Source organism: Parasteatoda tepidariorum, chromosome 12 (assembly GCF_982258835.1).
Source record: "Parasteatoda tepidariorum strain Cologne lab strain chromosome 12, Ptep-v5.0, whole genome shotgun sequence".
Taxonomy (NCBI): domain Eukaryota; kingdom Metazoa; phylum Arthropoda; class Arachnida; order Araneae; family Theridiidae; genus Parasteatoda; species Parasteatoda tepidariorum.
This window is the reverse complement of record NC_141766.1, coordinates 6,557,241-6,581,438: the sequence shown is the minus strand read 5'-3', so window position 1 is coordinate 6,581,438 and position 24,198 is coordinate 6,557,241. Positions and strand designations below refer to the sequence as shown.

General features: G+C 29.7%; 2 protein-coding genes across 6 annotated transcripts in view; one reads left to right on the top strand and one right to left on the bottom strand.

The window, feature by feature from the left end:
- S2P (membrane-bound transcription factor site-2 protease) overlaps nucleotides 1–22,577 on the top strand; it is a 67,231-nt gene extending 44,654 nt beyond the window's left edge. For 2 of the 4 annotated variants that reach the window (XM_087156195.1, XM_016054679.4), the window contains exons 7-9: nucleotides 2,337–2,529; nucleotides 6,650–6,725; nucleotides 7,595–7,937. In XM_087156195.1, coding sequence (XP_087012321.1) covers nucleotides 2,337–2,529; nucleotides 6,650–6,725; nucleotides 7,595–7,829 — 504 coding nt within the window. In that variant the 3' untranslated portion in view covers nucleotides 7,830–7,937. Of the gene's footprint in view, nucleotides 1–2,336; nucleotides 2,530–6,649; nucleotides 6,726–7,166; nucleotides 7,229–7,300; nucleotides 7,348–7,594; nucleotides 7,938–19,466 lie in introns of those variants that run through there. The other 2 variants (XM_087156196.1, XR_015430985.1) reach the window with 2 other exon arrangements.
- The window catches only part of LOC107441411 (uncharacterized), a 65,417-nt gene continuing 58,312 nt past the window's right edge, over nucleotides 17,094–24,198 (bottom strand). For both annotated transcript variants that reach the window (XM_016054659.5, XM_016054667.5), the window contains exon 5: nucleotides 17,094–19,783. In XM_016054659.5, the coding sequence (XP_015910145.1) occupies nucleotides 17,335–19,783 (2,449 nt within the window). In that variant the 3' untranslated portion in view covers nucleotides 17,094–17,334. The remainder of the gene's footprint in view (nucleotides 19,784–24,198) is intronic.

The following is a 24,198-nucleotide window of genomic DNA, read 5'->3' as shown; positions in this document are numbered from 1 at the left end:
AATTATCAAAATCACTACCTTATTCTCAGTTTTTAAAATTTTTATGAGCCCAAGTAATGCAGCATTGGAGTAAGTTTTTAAATATTAAAAAATTAAACAGCAAACTTTTCATTTTCACAAAATTGTGACTTTTAAAAAAAAGCGTAGACAGCCTGGTTTTCGATAGGCTAAACTTGAGCTAGCAGTCATGAGTAACAGTTGCAAACTTACAGCAGTCATAAAAATAGCATATTATTCACAAAAAAGCATAATTTCATATTAAAACGGAGCCTTCAAAAAACAGCCTTAACTCTTAACGTCTCGTTTATCTTAGTATATATAAGAATACAATCTTGGCATTAACATTAAAAAAATACATCTGTTACCTAACAATTTCTTTAAGGTTTCTTGTTCAAATAATTTTGTAGAAAGCAATATAAAAACTGTAATTTTTTTATTATTGCTCTTATTATTTTTTAAAATTAAACATAATGTTTAATAGAGAGTAAGTATGCCCAAATAAGTCTTTAAGCAGCATTACTTAACTGTCTTTTGTATAACAGATAGTCAAGATAAAATTGAATACCTTTTGTATTATCATGTCATCATAGCTTAGTAATCACTTTAAAATTTTTGATTTTTTTTCCTTGCTTTTCAAATATACCAGTAATTTCTTTTAATCCTTTTGCATAAAGTTAAAAGGGAATTCAAGTAAAAAAGTTTTTTAAAGTTAGATGAAAGATATTAAAAACATGTTTTCTATTTTAAAATGTATTTTTTTAATTTTTTTTTTGAACCTATACAGTTCTAGAGGTTGCATTGATAGTTCAAAATTAGATTTAATTGATCTTTCAGTCCTTGAGAAAATATCTTGTTTCAATGAATCCTAGAGGTTCCATGAAAGTAATGAGTTTTGTTATGAAATATCAGAGATATTTTGTTACAAAACTGGTATGAAATTATTTCTCCTCTCAAATTTGTTGCAGTTTACTTCTGAATCTTTACTAGTTCAAATTTGTGTTTTGCACTGCATACACTAAATTTTATTGATTATGTTACTTTTCTGCTGTTTTAAGAAATGGTAAAAATTTGTGTATTTTCTACTATTTTTAAATTTTTATTAGGATTTAATTTATTGAATACAAGCTTTTTTTTTCTGAAATTTTATTTTCACTCCAGAGATTATACAAGGTGTTTTAGCTATGGTTAAAATGAAAGGACAAAGCAGATATTTAAAAAGAATAAAAAATCTTATCAGAACATAGGATAGTTAACACTATTTAGAGCCCCTAGTCAGGTTGCAAATTATATGTAATATACAAGGACAATAAACAAAAATCCTTTTACATCATTTTATTTTTGCTGTATTTCTGCACATGCTACATATTTATGACCAAAATTACTATGAAAGAGGATTAAAGTTTTGGTCAGACACCTGAAAGTATTCATTGCATCATGCTGCATGAAATGGTGTACCTTGTCAAACATATCAGAAGTATCTCAAACGCATCCAATTGTTGTAACAGGCTGGCCAAAACTTTGAGCATCTCTCAGAATGGTTTTTGTTTATTGTAATTCTATATTATGTCTAATTGGAAACCCCTTCTGGAACCTCTACTAGCATTTGCCTCTCCATGTGCCTATGTGATTTATTATTCTGGTACAACTTTTTGATTCTTCTCAACTATGTTGCTTTGATGGCAATATATAAATAAAGGAAAATAAACGTTCACAAAATGTAGTTCATTGATTTATTTTAAAAAATATATTAATGTAAAAAATATACCGTATATCTTGATCTATAACTTCTACTTTTAAAAAAACCCATAAATTGTTTTGACTTATACACAGCAATAAAGTCAAGCATTCGTTGATTCTGAAATAGCAATGCATTATAAACAATGAAATAGATATGACTAAATCTGTATCAATTTAACCCTTTCAAAAACCATTTTTAATCTGTTATTAATTTTGCATTTTCTCTCATCATACTTTTTGTTTATAAACAATACTTTAAATTACATTCTGAAACAAAATTAAGTGTAAGAAAAGTTAAATTCAAGAGTATTTCAATGTAAATAACTTCAGATAATGTAGTAGATTTAATAATTTTTTATGTTTTTTAATTTTAGAAATTTTTATATTTGTTTTTTTCAGTTGTCGACTTACACACTCAATGTGCCAGAAATTTGATATCTTGTAATTAAAAATAGAGGCCGACTTATATACTGGCATATACGGCAGTTTAAAATTTTCTGACTCTTATTTTGAATCTGGATCTAATTTGCCAGTTTTACTCATGAATAGTTTTTAGTACAGTTAGCTATAAATGTTAATCCAGTTATATATTTTTATAGGTTAATAATTTTATATGCTTGCCTGCTCGCAAAGCTATTGATGAAGCGACATTTTGCCGAAATAATTCAGACTGCTTAGAGAAGCTTTGTTTAATGCCTGTTCTTTCAACAAATCAAGAAAAAGTTATCAAAGTGAAGAGAAATTTTCAGAAATCTGTATTATTCATTGGATCTGTTGATGAGTTTTTTTTAGGTATGCATATTGTGTTTGAAAACTTCTAAACAGAAAATTTTTTGAACTCAAAACATCAACTTGTCTCAAAATCATGCCAGTCTAAAAAACTGACTTGTTATAACCATATTTCTCACTTATACTATGGATTTCAATCAGAATTGGACTTCTTACTAATACAGATTTTAATTCTTAGGTAAATAGTTGGCAAAACTTAATTCATCAGGACAAGAAATAAACAGGATTACCTATTTTGGATAAAATTTTATCAAATATTGAAAATAAAAAAAATGGACTCAATAAATGAAAGTTTATTTCGAAGATATGTAAAATATTGTCAAAATCTAAATTATTTATTAAAAAAACACTCTTATTGTTTAATCATTTAGGATAGTCAAGATAGTAAAAGGAGCCTTCCTTCCAGCTTGCAAAGAATTCTGAATTCTGGCAACTAAAGGCTGTTCCAAAATTTATGCAAGATTATATATAATTTTTAATTTAAACAAATTACATAGAATAGGGTTATGTATGGTATAACACATCAGGCAAATAACCTCCATTCCTTTGCTAGCACAAGGCAAACTTTTTTGTTCAAATTTTCCATGCTCATTTTGCATAAATGTGGCAAAATATCATTTACGATGATTTGTTCACTTTAGTTTTCAAATAACCTATTAGGAAAAAATCTAATAGCATTAAATCACACTAGGTTGCAAGTTCAGATCACCAAAACACGAGAATACACAACCAGGAAAGGTGCAGTAGTTGGATTATTTCATGGGGCTTTCAGCAATGAAAAATCATTGTTCTTATTTGCAGTGCTGAATTGTTACAAACTTTAAGCTATCAGCTATCTAACTGTTTTCTTTTTTTGGTTGCCAACACTAAGTAATTGATTATATATTTAATTCAAATCTTGTGTCAATTTTGGAACACCCTTCATGGAGGTGTCTGTGCTTAGTACAATTAAAATGGTTATTTAGACCACTCATGTAGGTAAAAAAAAGCCTTGTTCCAAGCTTGTAAAGAGTTCAAGTAAACTGTTTTCTATAAAGGTGTTTGTGCATGATACACCATTAAAATAGTTGAGAAAGAAAAAACTTCACCAATAGAAAAATTAAAATTTTTATCTCATTGCATACCTGCCAAGTCTCCTGTTTTTTAACGAAGACTCCTGTGTTTTACGACTATCTCCTGTTAACCAGTTTATTCTCAAATTTCTCCGTATTTGTTGAAGAAACTAGAAAAAAAAGAAAAAAGATTTGGGATAAAATAGCTGTTGGTGGCAAAAATACTTCTCTTTTTCCTCAACAGATGGTGCTGCAGATGTTGAGTATTAATAGTTTATGTAATTAAGAATAATGGTTTAAAAAATCTTCTTTAGATTCATATGAAAATTCTTCTTAGATTCATATATAAATTTTTTACTTTGCTAAATGTAAGTGCTAATATTATTTCCAAATTTGAATTTCTCTTTTTGACTTACTTGATGTATCAAAACTTAACGCATAGCCTTAAAATATCGCTAGTTAAATCTCAGTTATTTTATTTCTCCAATGTTGGCAGGTATGTTATTGTTAATTTTTAGAATTTTACTGCCATTTATATGTTTGTGTTATCATTAAAATAATATTTTTAAGCTTTGATTACTATTGATTGAGAGATTTTGCACCAAATTAAAAAATTTATATTATAGATGTATCTATACATTTACATTTTAATTTAAATTTTAATGTTGATATTAAAATCTAGAATTTCTTTGTAGTTTTCACCTAGAACATATAGATTAGTTTTGGCTTAAATTTAGTATTAAATGAGGTATTTTGAATCAAATTAGAAAGCTATTATACAGACAATAGATTTATATATTTACATTTTAATTTTGCCATTAAAAATCAGAATTTCTGCAGGGATTTCTCTAGGAACATATGGATTAGCTTTAGCATATTATTTAGTCACAGACATTTTTTTAATAAATTCACTATTTGTTTTATTGCATATTCATGTAAAATGTTTTTGGCTAAGGAAATAATGACTTCCAGTACTATTGTTCGAATCAAGGTTGAAAAAAAAATCATATTTTTTTGTTGCTGGTTTATTTGAAACAAAAGGTTGAATAATAATTTATGATCTAAATTAAAAGTATTTAAGCTATTATAAGGTATTATAATTACTTTACCTTACAACTTAGATTGCAAATAAAAATTTAATATTTATATTAAAGACTGAATTTCCTTTCGTTAGTCAATATATTTATAAAATATCTCATATTTTAAAATTATTTAATGCCATTAATTAATTGTTTTCAATTCACAACATTTATATCAATTTAAATAATAAGATGATCATGTTTTTCCCCAACTGAAATAATACAAACTTTAAGGAGAGCTTGGAAAATTCAGGAATATCTGAAAATATTAGAATAATGAAAAATACTAAAAATATCATATTGGCTGCATACAAAGGCATATATATAAAAAAAATTAAAGGTATATTTTACTGTTAATGATAAGTAAGAAATAAAAAATTTCTTCTTATGATTTTAAGCATATCATTACGCTTATAATGCAATATTGAGTTAAATAATATGCATTGTTTAAATTTTAAATGAATTTTGAATATTTTTAATTATGCTTTTTTATACTATTATTATTTAATATTAGAATCAATAACATCATAATATGTGGTGCACACAATAATTTGTTTATGCTGTTAACAGAAAAAATAAACCGAAAAATAAAATATAAAATGCAGAAAAGTACCTCATTTTCATTTATACTTTTGACTGTAGTGAGAGTAATGTATTTATGCTTGCTATTAACAAGATTAAAAAAAATAGTAAAACTTTTGATCTTAACTTGCTCTATGATTGCTTTTTTTTTTTTTAATAATTTTAAAAACTATCTGAATGTAGAAATGATGATGGTCTATATTATTCGTAGAATTTTTAGAGTCATTATAAGACTTAACTTTAAATATACTACATTAATTATTTTATAATTATATTTTAGCAGAAAAGCATTATTAAAAGCATTACATTTATTCATTTAAAGTAACAAAGACTCACATTAGCAATTAAACTCAAGATAAAAAAATTTATGGGAGAATTTACTATTTTTCATTTGGTTATAATGAAACTATATTTATTTAAATAAAACTTCAGTTATTTAAAAGATTTTTCATTAAAAAAATTTTTCATTTAAAAAAGCCAAGCTTGTTTTTTTTTAAAGAAAAAAAACTATTCGGTTTATAAACCATGGTTTAAATCACATGAGTTTAAACTAGCCAACCCTGGTTCCAATAATATTATTGATATTTATAAAAATTTCTTGTTTAGGATATAGCTATTATAATTTATGAGGAACAATGTATTTAGTATGTATAAACTTCTTTTACTTTACGTGTATGCATTTATATGTTAATTAGCTATCGAACAATTGAAAATTTTTATGAATCCTTCAAAATTCATAAATTATATGATATTAAGCATTTACTTAGACCAACCAACCAACCAGCTACCAATTTTTCCAGCTTTCTGGAAAGATTTAATATTCATATTTAAAGTACTTTTATATTTTATTTTTGATTTATCAAATTTGATTTTTAATTATATTGACTTCAGCAAGAAATTAACAATTAGTTTTATATTTGTGTTGAAAGAATATTTATCTTTCATCACACATATAAAACTAAGTTAATTTCAACACATGTTTAAAACTAGCCATTTGTAGTATTAATCATCTGGTCTCGACAGATCCAACATTGATATAAGCTTTTCACCAAACCTTTGGTGATAGATGAACTGTTAAAAATGTTATTTGATAATGAGCAAATAAAAAATACTAGAAATTATCCATATAGATATGACTTTTTGTGTAAACATCCAGCATGAACCTTAATTAGAACCTAGTAGAACAATAGCATTTGATTTTTATTTTGTTTTTTTTGAACAGATTAATATTATGATGTTTAATTTATAAGCAACATAATAACTTTTTATCTTTTTATTTGTTTAATTACTTTTTTTAAATACATCTCCTGGTGACAGTCTTTTAAATAATAAGGATTTTTCTTTTGAAAAAGTAAGGACTCCTAAAAAAGTAATTTATTACAGAATTGTAATGATACTATTCTATTTCAGTTAAAACTAGTTCATGGGTTTCTGATGTCAAATTTCCCAGCATTGAACTGATTACTCATTTGGAAAACTTTTTCAAGTATCCTTTTAAAACTATATTTTCTATTATCATTTTTAACTCAAGATAAAGTATATTGCCACCTGATTTTAAAGTATATAAAAATTCTGTTTCAATTTTTTTTATTTATAAGTATGTAAATTATATTATTAGATGTAAATTGTAGCTCTGAAATTTTGTAAGACATAGAATTTCTTGCTGTAGATTAAACTCGAGTTAAAGTAATTTTTTGTAACTTTTTGAATCAACTAATTTTTTTAAATCAGTAAACCCGCTTTAATTGGATGAAAATTAAAATCTGTATTACATAATAATTGGATGAAACTCAAAAATTTTCTCGATATGCCTAAAAGTTTTTTTTCTTCCAAAAATACCTTTAACTAAGAAAACAAATGCACTATTTTGAGAAAATTATTTCACAAACAGCTGATTGTTACAATTTCTTTTCTAATTTTCTTTCAGAATTAGGCATATCAAGATCAATGTTAGGTATCTGATCGATGTTAGGTGTACTAAAATAAGAGGTAAATTGTTCAACATTTAGCATACTTCTGAAGGAAAATATAAATTCATTACTTACTTTATTTTAATATTAGGAAACTGCAGCCTTAGAACTTTAATTGAGGAGATAGTCTGATAACAAGTAAGTTCAAAATTTGTTTTCCTCCTTTTTTTTGTTGCATTTTTGACTATGAACTGGAAGCTGCTTTGATTAGTTGAATGTAGAATCAGTTCTTTCTTAAACAGTGTGGGAGGAAACTGTGTATACTTATTGACTTATTAAATTTCATTTGGCTCTCATCAGCAATTAGTAAATCTAGATTTACTTGGTTATTGTAGTATGCTCTTCAATTTAAATTAAAAAATTTTGTTCCTTAATATGAATATAGGTATCTTGCTGGTATTTGTGGTGGCCTTATAATTATGAATGTTATTCCTTGCTATTTTTTGGATGGTGGACACATTATTGAACACTTACTTGATTATACTTATAGATTTTTTAAACAAAATCTATGCTTAAAAAGAAAAACCTATCTGGCTACAAGATTCAAAATTGTAGGTTTGGTGTTGTTAGTTGTCAACATTCTTTTAGGTCTAAAGAATCTTAAAGTTATCAATTTGTAATTTTTTTAGTTTATAAAGTTGTTTATTATTTATACCATAATATTTTTGATACTATATTTATGTGATATACTGTTATTTTATTTTTAATAAATAATTCTTTCTTAAGTACATTCCATTTCCTGAATTTCATTTTTATCAGAAATTTTTAAAGCGATCAATATAAATCTTTTCTTGAAAGTAGTTAACTCCCTCAAAATACAACCACCTTTCAAAACCTCTGGTCAACAATAAAATCTTTTCTTAGGTGAAAGTAGCAATTACTGAATGAATTTAACATGCTGAAAAAGAGTATCACATTAAAAAGAGTCTATTGAATCCCAGTGCAGAGGTATTTACATTTGTGTTTTAAAGGTTCTTACATAAAAAGCAATTATCATTTTTATATAATATATCCCATCAAGTACCTGCAAGGGAAATTCCTTTGACTCATTGTAGCAAAAATTAAAAAAAGCTTTTTTTTGTGGTGCCTAAAATTAAACAGTTTTCAGAGACCCCAAGTTTGAAAAAATTCTTTTAAGTTAAGGGGGAACATGGAAGTATATAAAAAAGAAATTTTTTTTAATAAAATTTATTATAATTGTGATAAATTTAATAAATTTTTTTAGAACTTTTTACGCTTATTTTAATCTTTATTTAAATCATGTTATAAAATACAAAAATTTAAAAAAATAGCGCTTTTAAATTATAATGTTTATAACTTAATTTTTTAAATTATTCATAACTTGTTGCACTCATAATTTAAAAAAAAAAATTAATTGTCCAAATTTGATTCTATTTTGGTTTTTTAAAGGCTGTTTGAATGTAGTTTACGTTTCAGTGTAGCACATAGGATTTTGGAAGAAATTTTTTTTTCACAAAGTGATGTTTTGAAAAAAAAAACTAAAAAATGATATAAATCAAGTTACATTTTTGTGAATTATTTAAAACAACTTAACTCAATTAAAAAATCCATATGCACAAGGAAAACTATATTTATTGTGAACATTGTGTCAAAATTTGAAGTAAATTGATTGAAAATGTTAGAGTTATGACAAGTAAGAGAAACATAGTTTTGAATAAATTAAATTTAAAGTTTTATAATCAATAAATCATATAAATATATAAAATTTTGCAAATAACTGTAATCCATCAATACCAAGTCCATAAGATGCTTCTTCTCCATCGTTTTCTGCCGTCTCATGCTAGTCCAGCCCTGTTCCTTGTCAATCTACCCTCATGTTTTTAGAGTTTCAGTCAAAATTCTGAGGTAATCTTCATTTCAAGAATATTCTTTGGCTGCTGAGCTTACATTTGCAGTACACTCTCGATTATCTGTGCTCATTCCGGAGTCGCAAAAAAAATTTAAAAAGAAACATTTTCAAGATTAAAAAAATTTGATTTATGAAATTATAACACTACCAAATTTTTGGAAGCAATATTCGTTATTGGATTGCAGTATATGGAATATCAGCAGCATGGTCAAAGGTAAAATCATCTATGTTATCCCGATCTTGGAGAAAGATCATACCGCTTGATGAACAATCTTCTTCAGATGTTCAAGAAAAATATGATAACAGTATTCTCGAACAAGCAAAAGAAATCTAAGGTTTCGAATCTAAGGTCTTTGCGCTCCGTGCCACAGGTCCTGGGTTCGATCCTTGGGCTGGGCAAGGTTGACTTCCTTTCAGTTGATCACATTTTCATATTTCTGCGAGCTATTGGTATTTTATATTGTATATAACTGTTTTATCTGATTTTATTCACTTTTATTTCCTACCCATAAACCGTTTTACCTTTTCTGTGTATTTTATGGAATTACGCTTTTTATTGATTTTTATGAACTTTTAAAAATACATGTCTTGAGATAAACAATTTTATTAGTTTAATTTATTTTATGACAATGAAACTATTGTGTGCAATTTACCATTAGATCTAACTAAACAAATTGTTTGGCGCAGCATATCCTCCTTTGGATCTTGTGCCATTAAACTTCTACATTCAATCAATCAACCCTTCAATGAGTCGATAAATGAGTACCAAGCATGCTTGGGAACTAAATACTGGGGGTTCCGCATTCGGCTGACCACCTGACTGGAACATCTGCCCCAGAGCCCAAGGTCAAGAAAACTGAGATGGGCACAATAGGCCTTGGCCCTCTATTGGCTGTCGCGCCTCTGAGTTTAGTTTAGTAGGTTTCTATTGTATTTTGAACTATCCTTCGTGGTATCCAAGTAGGACACATAATAACTAAGGTATAAGTTTAATAAAACAACATAACATAACAATAACATGCTTGCAGCACGCATCAAGGTTAGCGATGAACATCTATTAGGAATGTGTTTATATACTCTCTGGAAAGGTAAGGCAGCGCCGTTATTCAGGAACTACAGACTGTCGTTGACTCGTAGTGATGACGGAAGGTGACGTCGATTGACATCACAACACCCCTTTGCCCTAGGATAGAACAAAGTCTTTGAACCTGCTTGGCCTGACGATGGTATGTCTGGACCTCATGGTTCTGGAAGTCTGTTCTGGAACAGGAACAGAAGACTCTTGATTTGGTATTGTAGGTTCAACTACTACACTTTGAGAATCAGCACTGGAAGGAATGGGAGATGGTACTTCAGTCTCGACACTCGTAGCTGGTGGAGATGCTATATTAGGATCAGACGGGACAGTCAACGGATCAGGAATACGCTTCCGCATTTGATCCACATGACGTTTAACTACCTCGCCTTCTGTAGTCACAGCTTGGTAGGAAACTGGACCTGTAGGTTTGATGACCGTTGCTGAAAACCACTTTGGACCCTGTCCATAGTTTCTCACAAAGACTGGATCGTCGGCAATGAACGATCTTGGAAGAGAACCACCATTTTTTCTATCCGCATCTTGCTCCTGTCTCAACTTCCTCTCAGCCGTTAGATCTGGATGGAGTCTATCTAAGACGGTCCTCAGCTTTCTCCCCATCAACAGTTCCGCAGGACTAGCACTTGCTGTTGTGGTGGGAGTACAATGTTGTTGAAGAAGGAACTTGGCAAGCCTCTTCCTCCAATTTCCCTTCACAATACGTCTTAGGGCATCTTTGACGGTCTGGACTGTTCTTTCAGCCTGACCATTTTCGGACGGACGTCAGGGTGCGATCATGACCCTTCGTACGGGATTCCTCTCTAAGAAAATCTGGTACTCCGATGCTCGAAACTGACCTCCGTTATCGGAAACGATGACTTCAGGTATCCCATGGGTAGCAAAGATTTCTCGCAGGACGTCAACTGTTGCAGAAGCAGACGTAGAAGTCATATGACGCATTTCTATCCACTGCATATGACGCACTTCTATCCACTGGCATCTACTATGATGAGAAATTCTTGTCCCTGGAACGGACCTGCAAAATCTATATGAAGATGGGACCAAGGTTTCTCTGGAATCTCCCATGGATGCACTGGAGCTTTAGGAGGAGCATGACGTGTCTGTTGACATTCCTGGCATCTTTGAACATGCACTTCTATGTCGTGGTCCATGCCTGGCCACCATACGTATGAACGAGCGAGAGCTTTCATTCTTTTGATCCCTGGGTGTCCCAGATGCAGAGCCTGGAAAACACGTGATTTTCCACACACTGGAATGACTACTCTATTACCCCATAACAAGCATTTTCGATGGGTAGAAAGTTCGTTACGTTTCGAGAAAAAAGTCTGAAATTTTTTATCTGGTCTTTCATTTGGCAATCCTCTCAAAGCCAAATTTAGTACTCTTGACAAAATTGGATTACGCAATGTTCATTTTGCAATCTCTGCTGCCTGAAGCGGAGGATCTTGTAAGTCCTCGGTAAACAATACCTCTAAAGGAGCGGGAACCTCAAATTTATCAGTCTCTTTTGGGAGTCTACTTAAAGAATGTGTTTTGAATCTTTTTCCCTGGTCTATGTATTAGAGTATACTCATATGCATCAAGTATTAAAGACCATCTCGGCATAAGCGGAGACAAAATTTCTTTAGTTGGCTTATTTTTTGAAAAAATTCCTAGCAGAGGTTGATGATCAGTTATAATAGTGAATTTATGTCCGTAAACAAAATGATGAAATTTTTTTATACCGAACACAATTGCCAACGCCTCTTTGTCGATTTGCACGTAATTTCTTTCTGTCGACGTGAGCGTACGCGATGCGAAAGCTATTGGTGCTTCGCAACCATTTTCAAGAACATGACTTAAGACAGCTCCTACGCCAAACGGAGATGCATCGCAAACTAAAGTTATCGGCAATTTTTCATCGAACAGAACCAAAACCGCTTCGGAACTTAACAATTCTTTTAAATATCGAAAAGCTTCATCGTGGACTTCAAACCATTTCCACACTGAATCCCTATCTAGAAGTCTATGTAATACTTCAGCTTTAGTAGCTTCGCCCTTTAGAAAACTATTATAAAAGTTTATCAAACCCAAAAACGCTTGTAACTGAACTTTATTTTTAGGTACTGGAAAAGCATGAATCGCTTCTACTTTACTTTTGGAGGGGTGGATGCCCTTCGCATCGATACGGTAGCCCAAAAAATCTACTTCCGTTACCCCAAATAAGCATTTGTTCCCATTTGCTTTAAGTAAAGTCCCGCTTTTCTCAAACGATCTAATACTTATTCCAAACGAGCGGCTAACTGTTCTTCCGAACTTCCTCTGACGAGTACATCATCAAAATATGGAACAACCTCTTCTAAATTTCAAAACAAATCTTCGATTAAATTTTGAAATATTCCTGGGGCTACGTTAATTCCGAATTGAAGTCTTTTTACCTTATGCGTGATGATAGTCTGAGCTTCAGCGGAAGCATCATCAACCGGTAATTGTAAATATGCTTGAGCCAAATCTATCTTAGCATAATAACCTCCACCTCTAAGATTAGAAAGAAGATGATTTACCGCGGGAATTGGATAAGGATGTGCGTTCATTGCTTTATTTAACGTGATTTTATAATCACCGCACAAACGTACTTCACCTGACAGTTTAATCACTGGAACAACCGGTGTTGACCATTTTGGATTTGAAATTTCCTCAATTACTCCTTCACTTTGAAGTTTTGCTAGGGCGGCTTCAATTTTGGGCCTCATTGCCAAAGGCATGCTTCTTACTTTACATCTAACAGGCACCATATCCGAATTTATAGGAAGCGATACTGGATTACCCGTATACGAACCCAATTTGTTATCAAAAATATCATCGTAATTTTTAAGAACTTTCTCTATAATTCCAGTTCTCATTTCGTTTACTCCTGTTATTGAAATTCCTAAGGGTTCAAACCAAGAATACCCCAAAATATTCGTACAGTGATTATTTGAAATTAACAATTCTAACTTAGATTTGAAAAGGTTATGCACAACTTCAACTTTACATAGGCCAGCTAGTGAAATCCCATTTTTAGAAAAGTTGCGCAGTTTAATTAAAGTTTTTTCGATCGCGGGTTTCCTAGAGCGTAAAACTTTATTCAACGTTTGCAAAGAAATAATCGAATAATATGAACCCGAATCAATTTCCATTTCTAATTTTTCCTTATCAACCTCAACAATAACGTTTTTCTTAAACGGAGATTGAGAACTTAAAACAGTCAAATATTCCGGTTGAACTTCAATTTCATTTGCACGCTGTTTTTCAAATTTATTTTTCTTCCGACAAACTTTTACAATGTGACCCTCAAGACCACAAGAATGGCATATTGCATTTTTGAATTTACACGTAGAACGTTCATGTTTACCACCGCAACCAAAACACGCTTTAGAATTTTGAATTCGCGATTTGCTACTACCTGAAGCATTAGAATTTTGTTTACTAAATTGCGCATTATTTCTTTTGTTCCTACCACGTACAAAATCAACTACATCCGAATTCTCAGAATAAGAAGAATTTTGGGTATGAATATGCTTTGATTGGGAAGCCGCAACCTCAGATGCTACGGCAACAGAAATTGCATTTTCAAGAGTTAATTTGGATTCAGCCAATAATCTTCTTTGAACCTCTTCATCACGAATACCGCAGACTAATTGATCTCGCAAACGTTCTGACAAAGTTTCTCCGAAATTACAATCTTCGGCAGTGCCGCTATTCAGGAACTACAGACTGTCGTCGTTGACTCGTAGTGATGACGGAAGGTGACGTCGATTGACATCACAACAGTTTCAACGTGATGCATGTGAGCCTGGCTTCTAGTATTTGACAGATTAAGACATCGTTATGTTGTTAAATCAAATAGTGATGATAGTAACTGATGCAGAAGATGTAGTAAATGAGGGAAATACAATTTCTCATTTTGCTGTTCTGTGGAAACTTTATTAGATTATATGGGTGACATTACTGCAGTTCGTAAAGCATGTGTATCGATATATAGCGAAGACGTATTATAAATTTTTTTAAAAGGAAAAATCCTAGTTTGATGTTATACAGCATGCAAATGTCAGTAATTTTTATACTTTTTGTACTGATACTGATTTTTTCTTTAGTAAAAGGAGTTTTCGGATTATCCGTGTGTTTCGATTGTCCGTGCAACCTGTCCTGGTGATTAACCCGGATAACCGGGAGTGCACTTACCCAAAGCTTTACATAGATTTTATGAGGAATGTGAAATGCACATTTGTAGTTTGAAGTCATTAAATGTTACTGCAGGGAGTTATGGTAATTTACTTTTGACAAAGTTTTTTGTTTTATTTATTATATTTCCAATGGCTCATTAAAAAAAAAATTGAAGATCAAATAAGGTAACAATAAACCTTTAACTGAGAGTGAGCAATCCAGTAGTGTTCCTAAACTGATGTTTGGGGAAGAGCAGGGCATCTAAACAGGTGAGACAAGTCCATCTTTTTGTGGAGATCACTCAAGGTACAGAAAAAGTCAGGAATCCCGTTGATGCGACATAGATGTTTATTCAGGCAATCCTGTCCAAATATCAGACGAAACATGGTGACAGATTTCATTCTCAGTCTTTGAGGGACATTAAGAGTCTGTTTGAGCCATGGTTTATAAGAATTGCTATTTTTTTAGTCATCCACCGAAAGAGTCCCTGAAGATGTTCTTTATTAGACACTTAACATTATTAAGAGGAAATTTGGAATTAGTTCTCTGGAAGAGAGGAAATTGCTCAGGATCTTCTGCCTGGAAATAGACCACCTCATTTTCCTGGATTCCACTGTTACTCAAGACAGAAATATAGATCATTTTGCTAAATAAACATTGCCTAAGGTACACCACAAGGAGGTAGATCTACAATACATCCCGCTCTTGCAAAAGGTATCAGAAAATTTGAATTAATTGTATAATAGAATGAGAAAGTCTAATATTGATTTTGGTATTGTAGAACTGATTTCTTTTATTAGAAGAGGGGTAGAATGTATAGAAACATCACTTGTGTTATCAAATAATTCTAAAAAAATTAAGTGGTTGTTTTGAAACACAATTCAAAAAGTGATTAGAAAATTGAAATAAAAGTAATAATTGAAAGTATTGATCAACCTCAGCATTAATTTTTGTGTCAAATGGTATATTTTGTAATTCTAAAACTCTAAATGCAAAGAATTGGTCTTTAACTGTTGATGAAAAGAAACAAGTGCTTAAGGATTAATTTTGATGTTTTAAAAAGTATTAAATATCAAAAGTTGTTTACAGCCTGAAAAACCATTATGAGACCTGAATTGCAATGGGGGTTCAAAGTCAAACTCCACATTTAACCTCCAAATGCTACTTTTGCTTCCATTCTACTACTTTTAAACTATTTCGCTCTAAAGCCCATTCACTTACCACCTATTGTATTCCTATCTTATTCTATTCTAACTGGTGAAACATTTCTTAAAAAATAATTTTTTTTCACTTTTCAGTAGCTCTTCTTTATGCAAATAAGCAGGGACTAGAAATAACAAGTATGGGTTTAAATGAGGAAATTTAACATTTGTTTCATATATGGGTCATTCTCACAAAAACAGTCATTTTCATGTCCCCAGTATATTTTATGTTTGTTTTACAGCTTACGAAAAAAAAAATTCAGTGAAAGTGTCCTTCAGAATGCAAGCTAACAAAAGAATAAAAATAAAATTATCAATTATTATTTTTTATTTATTTTAGGTAATTAAAATATACCAATATGTCATTCCCTCACTTGTCCCCACTGCTGATTTAAAAAAAGAAAAAAATTGTTTCTGAAATAAAAATTTTTTTTTACAAATTCGTGATTTTTATTTCAGAATACTGAAATATAGAATTTAGAAAATCAATTTTAAATTTAATTTCTGATAAAAATATTAACACAGCACTATTTTAAACTTTGTCCCCAGTGTTTCGCATCATTCCCTCACAACAATGTTCTTATCACCTGCCATCTTCTCAGAATAAAAATATTTTAATAAAAACTTCAGAAGTTAACAACTGGCATCATAGAACAAAATTGCAGTATGTTTCCATCTTCAACTTAAAGAAGCTTTACTGTGGAATAAATTTGAATGAATCAAACCAGGTAAAATTTTTTACATTTGTCATTCCCTCATGTCATTTTTTAGAGTAAAATAAAATACTACTTCATCGAGAAAGTGGATAATTATATGTTGCTTTCTTGTATGAATATAATTGTATGTGATTGACTTCAGAAATTAATTAGGCCTAACTGTTATTTTTAAATTTTATTGAATTCGTCATTCCCTCACTAGTGTATAAAGCGAGGGAATGACGCTGAATTGAGGGAATGATTCAAGATGAGTATATTATCAAATTTTTTTTTGCTCAATCGTGCCAGCCAATTTTATTTCCCAAATCTGTAAAAACTATTAAATATATAAGATTAAATTATAATAAATATTAGATATACTTAGTATGTTATCATTTTCAAACTTTAGGTAGATGTAACTTAGATTAAAACATGTATTAAAATAAAATATCATTCCCTCACTATTAGTGTCATTCCCCCACTTTTAAAATAGTGAAAATAATTAATTTACTTATTAATTAATTTGAAAAATAAATTAAAAAATTAATTTATTAAATTAATTAATTATTATAAATTAATTAATTATAAATTAATTAATTTAAATATTAAGTATAATTTATAGCATATATACTTTCTTTATAATGCCATTACATATTTATATTAATATAAAAAGTTTCAGAGCTTTTTATTCACTTTACTTTTTTGGGATTTTATAAACTGAAAAATGACAGTTTTCGTGAGAATGACCCATATAATGATTTGGTTCCGTTAAATTTTATTCTTATAAATGGGTTATTCCATTATTCACTATGCAATTAAATGAGGACAACTGTATATCACTTGTAAAAATTTTATTCATCTCATATCTAGATAAAACTATTTCTCACTAAGCAGAGTTTGATACATATCACCTATCATAGATGTTTTTTTTTTAATATAAAAAAAAAGAAATAATTTTCAAGGATTAACAAAAGTCAGATGAATTTTTATGTACAGCAGTAGCTCAACAAATATCACCTCTTTTTCAACAAATATCACCAAAACTTGAGGTTTCAACAAATATTTTTATACAGTTTTTTAATTAAGTGATTTTGTTGCATTTTCACTTTTGATTTCTGCTTCTTCAGAACAGTCTTCAAATATTGGTGGGTACAATGTGTAGCGTGATTGTAATGAGCTACATGCCCGATTATTGTGTCTTTTCAAAGGCACAGTTGAATGTCCATTATGAATATATGAGGGTGATGTTGGTGAACTTTGAACAGAAAATGACTGTGTATAATGAGGAGAACTGGATAAAGGTGAAACTTCACTATCTGGCGATTTTGGAAATGGAAAAACTTTCAGCATTTCAACTGCAGATTTTCGTGGGCCAGAAGTCTGTGTACTGCTTCTAGCTTCTAAAAGCAACATCTTAAAGTCATGCATGCTGGTTGGTTTTGTACGTCCAAGTCTATCACTTGCTAGAGATTTTCTTTCATTAGGGGAACTACTTGATGGTCTAAAGTCAGCCCAACTTCGCCGGTTCCTACAGTCATTGAAATTGGATGAGTTCCTCGGGGACAGATATCCAGTTTCTGCAAGAATACCTTTCGTTTGATTCGGTTTAAAGATGGATGGTGAGGTTGAACGAGAAGAAGAACCTAAAGAAATGTCAGAGTCTGTTTTTATGTTCATTCGTTTTTTACAATCGTGTATCACGGCAAATAAATCTTCAGTAGACATGGTACTTTTTTGAAGCTTGCTTAGGTTATTGTCCAAAGGATTGGATGAGTTTGTTTGAGGGGATATCAAAGATTTATATGAGTCTGCAATAGATTCTAAATGCATTTTATTTAATCTCTCTATATTTTCTAAATGCAAGTTTATGTTTTCTTCTGTTAGCATAGTTTTGATTTTCGGTAGCCCCGATATATTCGGATCAGCGATTACAATATGTGGACAATGTCTACCAACAGCTTCTTCATAAGATGGGGGTGTTGTTTTTGAGAGAGTGCTCGATTCAGAAGAATTGAAGCTTTTAATTTTTGACTCATTTGTAAAAATAGGACTTTCTGTTTCACTGTGGAAATAAATCTGCTGACCTGCACTTGAAATTTGTAATGGAATTCCAGGCAATCCTGAATTATCATTACTTAGATGAATATTAGAGAAAGTACTGATGTTGTTTACTTTACTAATATTTTTATCACAATAAGAAAGATTATCATTTGTCATTTTTTGGATGAAGGAGTTTTTTGGTGGATAACACGTGTGAGGTTTAAAGTTACATTTAGTATTTTTAGACATATTAATAGAGGATTGGGAAGGTATACATTTTTCATTCCTATTTCTTGTAGGATGTTCATTAGGATATTTGTAAGAAAAACGGCGATCAAGAGAATTTGTACTATAAATAACTTTTCCCTCTGGATCAAGAACAACTCGAGCTGCTGTTTTTTGCCCAGTTTGTAATGTTTTTGGTCGTTGAAGTTTTTGGGAACTGTGAGTAACATTTTCTATATTTCTACTCCTAGGTTGACTAAAATAGTGCGATTTTAATATAGTTTCATTTTCTTGCTCAGGTCCTTTATCATAATTTGCTAATAGAGATTTTTTACTGAGATTTTTATTATCTTCATCTTGCCTGGATATAGGAGTTACAACAACATGATGAGCATATTTCAGTGGTATTTCTGTATCATTTTTTTGAGAAAAATTGTCCAAATTGGTGTTGGAAATGTTAGCTGTAGAAATTTCAGTTATTTCTCTATGAACATTGTCTATTACCTTATTTTTATTACCTATGTGGGTGCCAGGTTTTGGATTATTGCTGGGTAAAAATGATTGAAGGTAAGATTTTGGCTCTGTCCCTGCCAATGGTTGTAAGTTTTCTTTCACAAACTTTGAAGACCAAGATATCTTTTGAGGAGAATTACTTCCATACATATCAAAACAAGGCGGAGTCATCGTCGATTTAGAATGTAAACTCATGCCTTTAGTTTGAGATTTCTTGTTAACCAAAGATGTAAAAATGCTTTTGTTGCTTTCTATTGAGCTTTTTCTTTGTTGAAGTTTATCAGATTTTGATGATTTTTTGGGGGAAATTACCTTCTTGCTTATTCTGGAAGACGTTTCATGGTTTGGTGATGGTTTTGAAGACAGATTCTTTGAATTTACATTAGTTGTTGAAAAAATTGGAGTTGTATTGCTAATTAATTCTTTCTTAGGAACTACAATAACAAAAGGAGGTGGAGGTGGTGTAGGAAACCTTTCCTGCCCAATACTAGTTAATGTCCCTGTGCTGGAATGCATTTCAGTGCCAGTCTGTGATAAAAGACTGTTTAAGCTGCCATCACTTAGAGTACTTAGTGATGTTGATGAGCCATATTTCTGAACCATCAGTTCTGAAGAATCTTCATCGCTGCTCATTAGAAAATCATCTGACTCCAAGGAAGTAGCATTGGAAGAGGCGGAGCTAAAACCTTCTGTATCTTTGTTTCCGATTGTAACCTTCGGATTTGAAACTTTGCAATTATTTTTTGACCTGAAATGAAGAAGTTATTTATATTATGGATAAATGACAAAAATATAAATGCATTATAACTTCAAAAGACCAAATTGTTTTATTGTCTCCAATAAATTTAATTTTATGCGTATTAAATGACTAAATTCATGATGCATGTGTCCTAACTGAATTCAGCTAAAAATATCTATACCATTGAGTAACTTGTAATCAGATTTTTATGTATAAAGATATAATCTTAAAGACATACTTTGAATATGCTAATCAGTGTTTTCATTACTTTTTAATAAAAGTAACACTATCTGAAGAAGATTTTTTTCTGACAAATATGATTTTTTGATTATCAGAATATGAGGGATAACAGCAAACTGAAAGATACAGTCCCAAATGCTAAAAGAGGTAATACCTTACTTAAAATTATACTCTTGTGATCTACATACTATTGAATCGAGTTATAATGAAAACTGTCACAGCAAAAATTTTAATGTTTTGAAGACTTTATTATTTAAACTTCTTTGCTTTGATGAAATTTACAAAAAATTATGGTATTCAGGGTTGGAACAGCTGTTGAAATTGTGCCAAGCTGCTCCAAAATCAAAATTTCTGCTCCAGCTGCTTTAAATACCATTTTTTCCAAAGATTGCCCCCAAGTTGAACTAAAACAATTATTGAGAAAAAAGCCTAACTTTGGCCAAAAATCAGTTTTGTTTCTAAAAAACAGTAAGTAATTTTTTACTAAATGTCGATTAACATGTTAAGTTAGGTGTGTTTTTTCCTCGATCGAATAGAGCATTTATTCCTAAAGTAACAATATTAATTCATCTATTCACATTGATTTCGTTTAAGCATTATAATACACCAAAGATCAAAGAGGGAACATAAGCAACTAGTTATGACATGTCTCTTGAGACGGTAAATCTCTAACATGGATAAAAATATTACCAAACCTTAAATAAAAAGTGAGCATCTTTTTCTATTGTATCAAATTACATCGTTGCTTTTACTTGATGCAGGAATTTTATTAGTTCTTATTAAAAGTCTTAATTTTCTGAAACTAATCTTGTTTTTAAATTTCTGTTTTTTCTACCAATAGAGAAAAATTATGAACGTGCATTTTAATCGATGGATAAAAAGGTAAAGAATTCATATTTTAAATAAGGCTCTGCTTTTTGTAAAAGCGATCCATAAATATGGGAATCCTGGTTCCTGAAACCCATAGTTTCCAAAGTATAGCAGAATCACTTGTCATAATATAACATTGCATTAAAAATATTAAAATTGAAAATGGTAAATAATGGAAATAGTAAAAAGAGGTTTACAAAAAATCTAGAAATAAGGAGTATTCTATAAAAATCTATAGCGTAGCCACATTTTTCAACGAAAAATAAGCACCTTTTAAACACTTTGAAAAAATATTATAAATTAAGATATGCACACTAATAATTTTTTTCCCTTCATATTGTTGAAAGTTCTTCATATATTAACAGAATGCAAAACAGTTTTCTAAGTTACATGAAATAGTATAGATAAAATAGTTTCATATGTTAACTAGTATATGTTAACTAGTATTCATATGTTAACAAAATGCAAAATAGTTTTTTAAGTTACATGATCATGATAAAATAGCTAGTTTCTGACAAAGAATTCTTTTCCTGATTATATAAGCCACCATAAAACCAATTTCACAATTTTAAATACATTCGATATTGAGTGAATCATTCAATTTTTAATTTATAATTACTTTACGCAATTATGCAAAAAAAAAATATTCAAAACTATAAATCATTTTTTTAACAATTATTTAAAAAGATTATTTATCTAGCAAAATGCAGCAGAGTTGCTCATAAGAATGCATGAATCCTTCCCACCTAAGTTTTCGAATCCGCAAATATTTCATAAAATGTTTGGCACTTTCATACGCTACAGACCGATAGTAAATATGTCGAAATAGATTGTGGTTGAATGAATTATGAAAAGGTTGAATAGAACAATATGAAAATCACGCTTTCTGAGTAATTCGACGCAAAATATGGTAAAGAAAAAAAATCCCATTTTGGAAAAGGGAAAATTAAGCGCTTTTTAAAAACACCCAATGAAAAAAGCACCTTTAGGGGCTTATAAAAAACGAAAGTCAAAAATAGCACTTTTTAAAAACACTATGCACTCCTGTATATAATCAGCATAAATAGATCAAGTCAAAGGTTATTTAAACCTTCAAATTGGACATGTTGTGTTTAAAATTTTGAAATTAGAAAAAAGTTCAAGTGGCTGAAAAAAATATGGTAAAACTTAAAATTACTATAAAACCACGGTGTCAAAAAAATTTTTTTTGAATGAATAGGCAACAGATATTTGTTACTGAAATGCAGAGCTCAATCTAATAATAATATTGTGTGTCATATGTAATTAAAAATATCAAAAAGTGAGAAACTACTTAAAAATCAATCAGAAAATTAAATGGCTTTATGATGGAATGGTAGTGAATCCAGCATGTATAAAAACTAATTATTGGCATTCAAAATTTATGCATTGTAATAAAGATATTGTAAACTACAAAACCATGCGGAAATGGAAAAAAAAAAAAAAAAACTAACAGGGCTGTGCACTCCTACAAATTCTCTTTTAGAATTGACTCTGCATTAAGGTTTTTATATATTGATGATTGTATGTTTATATTATTGGTCGCGGCAAATAAGTGTAATTTAAAATAGGAATTTTTGTTACTTCCAAATATTGGCATATTTATCTTATTCAGATATTTAAAATGCATATTTGTAGAAAAATAATGTAAGGCTATGGAAATAAATTTCAAAAAGTAATTATTTGTTTATTTAAGTAATTCTTTTTTTGCATTTCTATTCTATTTTTTTATTATTTAACAATGCATTTTTTCCAAGTTCTGTTAAGTATGATATAAAGTATTAATTTTTATGCTCAAAAATATTATTTTACAAGCACTATGCTTTTCTGAATCCAAAGAGTGTTGGTTCCAATCTGCTCCAAAAACTAAATTTATTTGCTCCAAAATACACAAAATGATTATGCTGCTATTCTATCCCTGGCTATTACAAAAACTTAATCTATCCTACACACACTTAGGCTTTTCAAACTGTTAGGCACATAAGGCATCCAGCCTACTTAACCATGCTCCGGGGGCGATTTTCCACATTGTCGATTTCCGGGTTCCTCTTTGGCACTGTACTTTGAAGCTCGCCAAGTCTGATCTCATATTTTCTTGCAAAAATCTTCAAACATTATTTTGCCCATGTTGCACTTGGAACATATGATTTAAAAAAACGTATGAGTGAATAAATTTAACTGCTTTATAAATTTTTGTGCATTTACCAGTCTTTTTGCATTCGAATTTTCTGAAGCATCTTTATATTTTATAGCTTTTTATTTCCTTTTTAGTTTAAAACTTGTTATATAACTCTTTTCAAGTTTCCAAAAAAAATTAGGTTTTATATCTGATTTTTTTTCCCTCTGTGAGTAGGATATAACTTTTTAATTATTTTTTATAAATTTATTTCAAATAATTTATGGTGTCTTTACCAAGTATGTGGCAACAATATTTAGTAATAAAGCAGGCTTTTGTACCTTATTGTTTAATTTTTAAATCCTTTAATTTAAGTAATTACACAATTTAAGTATTAAGTATTTTTTTTTATATTTAAGTTTTAAGTTTTTTTTTTTATATGACTGTAATGAAATGGAGATTGTTGCTGTTGGCTATAAAACCTGAATTTATTCTTTTTACTGTTTTTTACACTGATCAAATTTTGATGATTTTTTACGCAAATTTCATGTAATATTTCCTATTTGCAGTTCTTGGGCCAATTAACTGTTCGTCCATGCAATCATACTTATCATTAATACTTTTTACAATTCAAATGTGAATTTTTAAACCATTTACTGTTTTTTAACATTGCTTCTAATTTTTTGTAGCAATAGCTTAATAAATAGCTTTAACCTAAAATCTGCTACAATTCACTAAATATATATATCCTAAAGTTAAAAATGTACTGAACTGAACTGAATCAATCTAAATGTTGAATATTATTTTGAGGTATAATGCATTTGTTTTGTTTTAAATCACTTTAGATCCCATAAAAAAATTTTTATTAAAATATTTAATTTATATTGCTCAATAAAATATTTTCATTCATGAATATAACAGTTAATTTAAATTAAACTTATGTCATGTGATCGAATAAAAAAACCATTGCTTTTTCCCCATCTTTTTTCAATAAATTCACTGTTTGATAAGAAAAAAAACATATATTTTTTTTAAACTATCTGTTTAGTTTGGTATTTATTTTAGTTTTGAATGAGTTTTAACATTTAAAAGAGTTAATTTTATGCAATTATATTACTAAGTTGACTGATAAAAGGAATTGTTCCTAAAGCACTGATGTTTATATTAAAATTATCATAAT